Raw genomic sequence first — 10,689 nt, 5'->3', positions numbered from 1 at the left:
AGTTACCCCCTAGGAGGGTGGGGGCGAATTGCCCCCAACACACTCATCCAACATATTACTACTTTTCTCAAAAATGATCGACATTTCTCTCTCTAATCAAGTGCATTATTTATCTTCAGGCTTTCCTACTTGTATATTGAAAAATCAACTATAGATCTAAATTCATTAGAAAATATGTTAAACTTAAAAAAAAAAAAAATAAATGGATAGCAAGAGAAGTGGCAGCCAGGGAAAGTGTTTGGAAAATAATTTGGTGAAATCGTGTGGTCTTAATGTGAATTACATGTAAAGAGAAAAGAAATAGCTATTTTTCACTAAGATAACAAATAATTACTAAATGTAGTTATTACAAATTCCAAGACGGCGATTTTACAGTAGACTATTTGAGACGCACATTCAATCTGATTTGATTGAAATACTTTGAAGTGCTATCTGATCATCAGGTAGGCCAATTACAAATTCTAAATGTTGTAATTGATTGGCAAGTCGATTCTTTGTACGCAGTTGAAGAAAAGTTTACATGGTTCCCACCCCACCTATGACCAGTATTATCATGAATTGATAGGGCTTCTCAGTTGTGTGTACTCTGTGGCAGTGGGGAGCCGTGCGCATTGTTTTCTATAGCTTCACATAGTCGGGCATGATGAAGAGGCAGCAGAGTTTCCTCAACGTAGGTAGCGGGCGTATAAAGCACGACCAGCAAAAACAGCTTTAAACCGGTTTGTTCTCCGGCAAATAAACCGTATAAAACGAATACTGTGCGCGTAGAGCTTCTGGCACCCGGGTCTGCTCACACCTCAGATATAGCCTTGCGGAAGCGCGGCATCTGCATGTAATGTATGTTAATTAAATATATATATTTCGATTCTATACAAATAGTTATTATAGGGAGACCATCCTTCATGGCAACTCCTTGTAGGCGAACGCGCACTTATCCTGCAGTTGCCTGTTGTTGTGCATGTGGCTGTTGTTAAGGTAAGTCGCATGTATTTCCTCTTGTTAATAAAATAACAGTAGGCTACTATATCACAACATTATAGCATAGCAGGCCTATGGCTAGATACTGCATTATATATTTTGTTGGCTATGTGTAATGGGTGACGAATATCAGTGTAGTTCCTTTGTTGCAGATGCTGATAAAACCCATATTGTTTCATGAAGAAAAATAGGTAGCTACACTACATGTGAATGTGGACACCTGATCATCGAACGACTCATTCCAAAAATCATGGGCATTAAAATGGAGTTTGTCCCCACTTTGCTGCTATAACAGCCTCCACTCTTCTGGGAAGGCTTTCCACTAAATGTTGGAAGATTGCTGTGAGGACTTGCTTCCATTCAGGCACAAGAGCATTAGAGGTCGGGCACTGATGTTGGGCGATTATGCCTGGCTCACAGTCAGCATTCCAATTCATCCCAAAGGTGTTCGATGGAGTTGAGATCAGGGCTCTGTGCAGTAAAGTTCTTCCACACTGATCTCAATAAACCATTTCTGTATGCATTATGTGGGCACCTCACTGTGCACATGGGCATTGTCATGCTGAAACAGGAAAGGGCCTTCCCCAAACTGCCACAAAGTTGGAGGCACATAATTGTCTAGCATGTCATTGTATGCTGTGGCGTTAAGATTTCCCTTCACTGGAACTAAGGGGCCTAGCCCGAACCATGAAAAACAGCCCCAGACCATTATTCCTCCTCCACCAAACTTTACAGTTGGCACTATGCATTGGGGCATGTAGTGTTCTCCTGGCATCCACCAATGCCAGATTCGTCCGTCGGATTGTCACATGGTGAAGTGTGAGTCATCACTCCAGAGAATGCGTTTCCACTACTCCAGAGTCCAATGTCGGTGAGCTTTACACCACTCCAGCCGACGCTTGGCATTGCACATGGTGATCTTAGGCTTGTGTGCGGCTGCTTGGCCAAGGAAACCCATTTCAAGAAGCTCCCAACGAACAGTTCTTGTGCTGACGTTGCGTCCAGAGGCAGTTTGGAACTTGGTAGTGAGTGTTGCAACCAAGGACAGACAATTTTTATGTGTTATTCACTTCAGCACTAGGCTGTCCCGTTCTGTGAGTTTGTGTGGCCTACCACTTCGCGACTGAGTCGTTGTTACTTCTAGACGTTTCCACTTCACCATAACAGCACTTACAGTTGACCAGGGCAGAAATTTGACAAACTGACTTGTTGGAAAGGTGGCATCCTATGACGGTGCCACGTTGAAAGTCACTGAGCTCTTCAGTAAGGCCATTCTACTTCCAATGTTTGGCGATTGCATGGCTGTGTACTCGATTTTATACACCTGTAAGCAACAGGTGTGGCTGAAATAGCCAAATCAACTAATTTGAAGGGGTGTCCACATACTTTTGTGTATATAGTGTATGTGTAGATGGCATGGTGTTCCTCATTATAATGGTGTTAAGCCTACCTGCAAATTGATAGATGCACAACTTTTGCTTTTAAAAACTAATAGGTAGAAGAGAGGATGCTGCAGTCGTGCTCATATGAACAGTGATTTTTATTTCTTATTCTTGTTAGCACTGGAAAGCATGGGCCTCTAAAAGTTCAGTGTTTCGTGCCAGAACTGAGGGGAGATAGGCAGGTTAAAGTAGAAGGTAGGCAATCCAGATGCCAAACTCCCCTCCTTCAAGGTGTGGTCTTTGTGATGGCACAACATGGGCAGCGCAGGATGAGAAGGTTGCACTCTGTTTTAAACAGATGACCTGCCTGGTAGACCAGACAAGAGCAGCATCAACATCAAGACGTGAGTGTTTATTTGGCATTTATCTACAACTTTAGAAAGTAGCTTAGGACATTTATCATTTATGTCTCCGAACTTGCTTGGTATTTATTTTGTCTGTAGTCTCATCCATTCCACCTGCGCTTTTAACACTTTGTTTTTTTCTCCCCTGTTTTCCCCAAGGAACCCTCCCTGTTGACAGCATGAGTCTTCAGAGCTCAAAGAATGTGCTGGATGGAGGTTGGGGATGGGTCATTGTTGTGGTCTGCTTCGTGGCCCAGTTCCTGGCCTACGGCTCCCCCCAGTCCGTGGGCATCCTGTACCCGGAGTGGCTCCACGCCTTCCAGGAGGGGAAAGGCATGACAGCCTGGGTTGGCTCCCTGGTCTCTGGAGTGGGACTCATAGCCAGTAAGTATTCTTCAAACACCTTTGTTTATTTATTTAGATACTGTATGGGTATAGGCTAATGCTCTCATCCAAAGACAGGGAATACCTTCAGAGCTCACTGTTCTGTTACTTTACCCATAATGCCACCATCGTTGAATGTGTTTATAGATATGGTATTTTAGTTAGTTGATTTTTATTTTATTAAAAAAATCAAATGTATTCAACTCAGCATCAGAACATCTCTTCAAGCTTTCCATGTTGATTTGCTTGGCATGGCTTTGAATTGATATGCTAAATATCATGTCAGTAGTTAGACCTGAATTGACTTATCAATGCACTTTACAGTTGCAGCTACATTGTCTTAGTCTCACCTGGTATGCATGTCTGACATCTGTTGTATAATTAAAAAGCAACTGAAGGCAATAAACAACTTTTCTGGTAGAAAACGGCCTAAAAACACATACAACAATGGTAGCATTATAGGTAAAGTCACAGACCAGTTATTTTGCCAAGTAATCTTGTTTGGAGAGCAGAGATGGCAAAATACGTATTTTCCCTGGGACATATCAACAGCTGTGAAAGTGCAGCGCTGACTTTGTCTGACTTGTCCTAAGTAGATGAAGGGAACTGTGCAATATGGATGCACTTTGTGGTGCTCATAACACTAAGTTGTGTTTATTGATTTTATCATCTACAAGTCAGCACAGTCATACCTGCAGGAGGAGCACTTAGGGGAGAGGAAGGGAGAGATTCGCTGCATGGCTGTCTTAAAGTTGGTTTGAATTATTTTGGCAAAACAGGATCAGAGATAGCATATCATGGTCTTGGTTCACCGCCAGGCTAAGCCTCCCTTCATGTTGTCACTTTTTCAAAGAGGTCAGGTAAAAGTCATGACTAGACTGATGGCTCCCAGTACATGTGTGGGGCTTGGCAGCTGAGCTATGCAGCCTTAAACCATGGGCTGTTTTAATTGGTGGTGAAATGGAAAGGAGGGGGAGAGAGGGTTCAATAGGACACCCTCGGTTTTCAATGGTCTGACCAGGAATTCAATATGTCTCCGCACAACAAATAGTTTGACTCTGCTGAAACAAGTTGTCAATTTGAATGTGCATAAGACACAAGGACTAATACAAACAGTGCAGTGTATAACTTTGGAAGCTAATCAGCTTGGGCTGCATTTGACTTGGCATGACGCTAGGGAAACATAGCAGTCTTTAATAAATTGGCAGCAGATGATAACATCTTCCAAAGCTTGGCCCAAGTCCTCGCTTCTGTCCACTGAAGGATCCAATTTGTCCTAACCAGACCTCTATTTCCCTTGTTTGAAATGCACAGCCAGACCTTTTTACCGTCCCCCCTAAAAGGTCCATCAATCAGGCTAGAAGTGGTCCCATTTGCCATAAATAGATATATTTCTGTAACTCTGTGTGCTTTTAAATTTGTTATGCTGTGAGGATGATGAGCATCAAACGCTGTCCTTTTCCCTGACCCTTAACCTCTGCTCAGGTGTCTAATAACTAGCTAGTGCTGCTTTTAGGCCTCAGGGGAAATGTGAGGAGGACAAGTGGAGTCACAAACCTAACCAACCACACGCCTATGGCAGAGGCTAAAGAGCACAGATGAACTCTCTGTCCTAAATAGGGAACCATAAAAAAGTGTCAATTATAAGGTCAAAATAATATCAGGGCAGAGAAGGGGACCATGTCACAAGGTTAGAGTTGATACAGTACATCATGTTTTCCTGCCATGGAATAACCCCACATGTACAGTACACCTTGACTGGGATCACTTTCCTTTTGGTTAGTTTATTATTGTTTAGGAAATTAATCTTGCTTACACCACATGGATCCTGAAAGCACCATATTAATTCCATCTTATGTCTTTGTGTCATCACATTTTTGCTCCTCTCTAAGTCTCTGCGCTTATTCAGCAATATACACAACTCTTCCACACACACAATTAATTCACACTTCCTCTCTGTCCTGGGTTCTTCCCCAGGTCCGGTCTGCAGTGCCTGTGTGGATAACTTTGGGGCGCGGCCTGTGACCATCTTCAGTGGGGTCATGGTGGCAGGGGGCCTGATGCTCAGTGCCTTCGCCCCTAACGTCCAGTTCCTCATCTTCTCTTACGGGATCGTCGTCGGTAAGTGAGAACCACTATTGTGCCTAATCATTATTGTGGCTAGCTTCACAACCGGGTCCGGTCAAGCCTCATGAAGCTAGCTGGCTGCTTATAACTTTAGCTTTGGGCAACAGGGTTTAGTAGCTGGCTAGCTATTTCTTTTCATGAACTGAAGTTCAATTTCAATAGGCGAACAACAAGTGGCTACCTAGCTAATACTCACAAGGATTCCTAAGTCATTGCTAAGAATAATGAAAAATGACTGCAGTTTCTACTGTTCATTATTTTCAGGCTGGTTGTATTGGTGCTAGCTAGGTACCAAGCTAAAGCTAGATAGCTACCCCAGAAGTTGCGGTCCAGCACAACATTCTACAGTAGAACTGTTATTTGACGTGTCAAATAGTGTTATTTGACGTGTATCTTTTTTGACACGCAAAGACCCAAATGGCGTTCCATAGGCGTGAACTGTTTTAACTCACCATTACATATAAATATTACACAATAACCAGTCTTTCACTGCTAGATAAGACGACTTCCTCAGAGATAAGAATTGACACATAAAGAAGAATTAAGTTGGAGCTGTAAGTGAATAGGTTCATGCCTATGCTCGAGCACACTTGCACTGAGGGTATGTGTAGGACAGAGGGGGCTGGTGGGGGAGGACTGGCTCATTGTAATGTCTGGAATGGCATACATGGAACTGAGTGGTTTCCATATGTTTGGTTTGTTTGCTACTGTTCCATTAATCCCATTCCAGTCATTACAATGAGCCTACCCTCCTATTGCTCCTCCCACCAGCCTCCTCTGGTGTTGAATGAGGGTATATGTAGGATGTATTCAGAGATATAAACATGGCAGTCAGATTCCCAGATGCCTTTGGTGCCCCCCAAATAGTTTGACAGCCCCATTACAGCCCCTTATCTAACACCCAGTGACAACTGTTCCATGCTGATGGGATAGAGCCCAATAGACTCACTGTCAACACTGCCTGTGGCATTGACCTGAGAGCGAGGCCATGCATATTTGAAGAAAGGCGTCTATTTTCAGACTGTAAGGCTCAGTCCCCACCCCCCACCCTCGTCATCCTTTGTGGATCAAATTACCAGAGTCTCTTGAGGTGATTTTACACTAGACAAAAGTTTTTTGTGTTGTGAATAATATGTAACGACTTTATCAGAGAGCAACAGATTTTCAACATGGTGAATTTATTACAGTACATGACCAAGATGGCCTTAGTCAGAGTTTTTTTACATTTTAAGGTACACAGTTTACTGTGCAAGGCTTTGTTCAGAACATGAAATATATTCTTCATCATGGTTAAGGTACTGTAGCTAAATGCTCCTCTACAATGTGCTAATAAAATTACCTCTGCTGTTTTTGTTGTCCGCAGGTCTTGGCTGCGGTCTTGTCTATGCTGCCACATTGACCATTACCTGTCAGTACTTTGACAAGAGACGTGGCCTCGCCCTCGGCATAGTCACCACAGGTACCTCAGCCCCCCTCTGCGCTTACTGGGTTCACACCAAGTCTCCATGCTCAGTTCTTTCTTGTTTCAGAAGATGGAAGTCTTGGAATGCCAAGGTAAACATTCTAGTCTAAAAACAGTGCAGCCTTGTGGTTAGGGAAGTGGACTGGTGACAAGGAGAACACTGGTAATACAACGCAGTTCTGGGGCATTCTGTTTTTGTCCCTTTGAGGAAAACCCATTCAAATCTGAAGTGAAATTGCCTTAGGGAATATCCAGCAGTATCAATGGAGAACAGGGAGGGTAGCTTTAGGCAAAGATGTGCCACTAAGCAAAGCTTTTATTGAATTAATATAAATGTATTTCTAATGGATTATTCTTGGAATGCCAACACTAAATCATTCCTTTCTCTCATTTAGGCACAAGTGTGGGAGGGTTCCTCTATGCCACAGCTCAGAATGAACTGATTCTTCTCTTTGACCTGGACGGCTGCCTGCTGATCATCGGGGCCTTGGCCCTCAACCTCATGGCCTGTGCCGGCTTCATGAGGCCTCTGAACATGCCTGCCTACTACCTCAAACAAAAGGCTGCTCTGGAGCGCACAGAGGAGCAGCTCTTTGAGAACCCGCCTGCTGACGACCTCAAGACTACACCAGGCGCCAGCGAGAGAACCTTGACGGTCAAGGATCTCCTGATCATCATTGACGCCAAAGACATCACCACAACTAACAAAAAAGGGGGCTTCATGGCAGGTTCAGCCATTGTGAAAATTATCAAGGAGAAGCGTCAGGCCTACTCAAAGTACATGCACTCCACAGCTGACTTCCTGCACAACAGAAACTTCATGGCCCTCTGCATCGCCATCTTCCTGTTCAGCCTGGGAGCCTTCCCTCCAGTCCTCTTCATGGAGGATGTAGCCCAGAGTGAGGGCCTCATCGACGAGGTCAGCATCATCCCCCTGGTCTCCATTGTAGCAGTCACTGCCGGCATGGGCAAGCTGACTTTGGGCATACTAGCAGACGTGAGGTGGATCAACAGTCTGTTCCTGTACGCCTTCACCCTGCTGGGGACTGGGGTGGCGCTTCTCCTCATCCCCATCTCCAGGAGCTATGTAGGCCTGCAGATCCTCTCAGCTGTGGTGGGCTTCTTCTCTGGGAACTGGTCCCTAACATCATACATCACCACCAAGATCGTGGGGCTGGACAAACTGACCCAAGCCCATGGGATCCTCATGTTCTTCGGTGGATTCGGGATAGTGCTTGGGCCCCCTGTTGTTGGTAAGAAAGATCCCACTTCTGACACCTTTGGTCAACATCATTGCGGAGTGTGTGTGGTCCTGATTTAGTTTAGAGATGGTACAGGTTCATATTCATGCTTTTGCAGAGATTCACTCTGCCATATGTCAAATAATTTTACAGATTGTCATCTTAATGTGTGAGTGAGAATGTTGAACTCAAGATGTTTGCCTTTAGCTAGTCTTTAGCTGACTCATGCTTTGTTGAGATTTTGTTTCTAATTTTAAAAATTATAATTTTTCTCTCCTCTTTTTCCTGTTCAAGGGTGTTTTTTTGACTGGACCCAGTCCTATGACCTGGCCTTTTACTTCAGTGGAGGCTCTGTGCTCCTGGGTGGGGTCACGCTCTTTCTCTGTGCTCTGCCCTGGTGGGACAAAAAGAAGGCTGATATCGACAGGTTCGACATTCAGTACACCAGCAACTGTGACAAAGTTGCCTCTGTAGCCTGAACACCAACTTTCACATCAACAGTGTTCCCAGGATTTTTTTCTGATAAATGTTATACCCTTCAAGAGGTTGTTGAGAAGTATTCCTAGTGCCAGATTTCACATAGCTGAGAAGAGTATTGAAGTAGAGTAGGCCTTTTCTATACATCTTTAGTGTTTTTAATACTTCTTACATTATAATACAGAATTTTGAAAGATGCCTATGTTGAACATTTTAATTACGGTCTCATTTTAAGAGGCCTATTCAACAAAATGTTTTTTAAACAAACTATTACAATAGATTATGTTTACTTAGAATGAATGCTGTTTTTTTACATTTCCGGATCTTCACTGGGCTCAAATGGAAAATACTTGTGTACTTTGCCTGTGAGAATTTACCAGGTATTTCCTCTAGGAAAAAAATACAGGGATTGGGGAAAAAAACGAGGGAATGTAATCTTTTTAATTCTAGCCGAACAAACTGTTTGTTTCTATCTTACCAAAGCACCAGGATGGTGGATGCCTGTCAACACATTATGCCTGACGAATACAAGCCTTGCTTTTAAAGGATGGATAGATCTTGATTTTAAATTCATTGGCATTGTGCTGTATTTTACTTGTACTGTCCAAATGTGTTTGTTTGAGTTGGGGAGGTATTGAACACCTCATTTTGTCTTGACCTGACTAAGAACTTGCTGAAGAATATGCTGTGCAAATACCAGAGACTGTACAGGAATAAAGCCCAGTTCCTCTAATGCATGCTGGTTCTTTATGGCATGACCGGTTTCCTGCATTTGTTCAGCAGGCTGGTTAAAATCTTGTTTTTCTGTCTGTGGTTTTTGTTTTTTAATAGCACTATATTTTGTAGTTATGATTTTATATTTTTAAAGAATAGAATGATTGTGATTCCCGCTTTAGTCACTTGAACATCTGATTTTTGTATGTAAACTGTACCACAATATATAATAATATTGTTTTATTCTGTCAAGCGTCTTTGTAGAAGTATTTACAGGGTATAAAATACAAAATATCTGTGATCCAAAAAGGCTAGAAACAGTAGAGCTGTCACTTTTTATATGATGTTGAACCACTTTCTTATTTTTTTAATGTCAGTGTTACAGATTTATGTTTGCAATATTTCTCTTCTATTTTGTTATTTTAAACAAAAGTGCCAATAAAATGAAATTCAATATTGTGATTCTGGATGTGTTTTAAATGCTGTCTGACTAACATATAATATGATTCACTGAAGACCTCTCTTGACTTCAGCACATGTGGTGAACATTTTGGTGAGGGAGCACTACTTGGAAAGATTGACATAATTCAGTCATTTGGCAGTACACCATCCTCCCACTAAAAAACTGCATCTCAGTGGAACTGAAAAAAGATATAAATGCAACAATTTTACTGAGTTCCAGTTCATACAAGGAAATCAGTCAACTGAAATAAATTCATTAGGCCCTAATCTACATGACTGGGAATACAGATATGCATCTGTTGGTCACATACTCATACAAAAAAAAGGTAGGGGAGTGGATCAGAAAACCAGCCAGTATCTGGTGTGACCATTTGCCTCATGCAGCATGACATCTACTTCGCATAGAGTTGATCAGGCTGATTGTGGAACGTTGTCCCACTCCTCCTCAATGGCTGTGCGAATTTGCTGGACATTGGCAGGAACTGGAACGCTGTCGTACACTTCGATCCAGAACATCACAAACATACTCAATGGGTGACATGTCTGGTGAGTATGCAGGCCATGGAAGAACTGGGACATTTTCAGCTTCCAGGAATTGTTTACAGATCCTTGCGTCATCATGCCGTGCATTATGCTGAAACATGAGGTGATGATGGCGGATTAATGGCACGACAATGTGCCTCAGGATCTCGTCACGGTATCTCTGCATTCAAATTGCCTTCAATAAAATGCAATTGTGTTTGTTTGTTTAGCTTATGTCTGCCCATACCATAACCCCACCGCCACCATGGGCCACTGTTCACAACGTTGACATCAGCAAACCTCTCGCTCACCCAACCACATACACGTGTTCTGCAGTTGGCCCAGTTGGACATAGTGCCAAATTCTTTGCCCTTACAAAAAAAGAGTGCAGTTTTGAAACTGCAGTAAAGGTGCAGTAACTGCAGTCGACTGTGGTATTTTGTAAGCAGAAATTGCAGAATAACGGCAGTTACGCTGCAAAATTACTGCAGTAAAAAAAAACGGTGTTATTTTGGACACGGTATTTGCAACATACT

At 42.8% G+C, this 10,689-nt stretch overlaps 1 protein-coding gene across 5 annotated transcripts; it reads left to right on the top strand.

The window, feature by feature from the left end:
* Positions 1 to 557: 557 nt before the first annotated feature.
* Positions 558 to 9,631, top strand: LOC106577148 (monocarboxylate transporter 9). 5 transcript variants are annotated; one of them, XM_014154946.2, is made up of 7 exons: positions 558 to 975; positions 2,719 to 2,764; positions 2,924 to 3,148; positions 5,126 to 5,269; positions 6,639 to 6,734; positions 7,133 to 7,990; positions 8,273 to 9,631. In XM_014154946.2, the coding sequence occupies exons 2-7, from the start codon at positions 2,719 to 2,721 to the stop codon at positions 8,455 to 8,457; spliced, it is 1,554 nt and encodes a 517-aa protein (XP_014010421.1). In that variant the 5' UTR covers positions 558 to 975; the 3' UTR covers positions 8,458 to 9,631. The 5 variants fall into 5 exon arrangements, with proteins under 5 accessions (XP_014010421.1, XP_014010423.1, XP_014010418.1 ...); XM_014154943.2 differs by having other exon boundaries at positions 559 to 837; positions 2,539 to 2,764; XM_014154941.2 differs by having other exon boundaries at positions 559 to 975; positions 2,539 to 2,764.
* Positions 9,632 to 10,689: the final 1,058 nt, after the last annotated feature.

The sequence above is a fragment of the Salmo salar genome, chromosome ssa18 (assembly GCF_905237065.1).
Source record: "Salmo salar chromosome ssa18, Ssal_v3.1, whole genome shotgun sequence".
In the NCBI taxonomy this organism is placed as follows: Eukaryota; Metazoa; Chordata; class Actinopteri; order Salmoniformes; family Salmonidae; genus Salmo; species Salmo salar.
The sequence above is the reverse complement of the archived record's forward strand: the minus strand, read 5'-3'. Positions and strand labels throughout refer to the sequence as shown.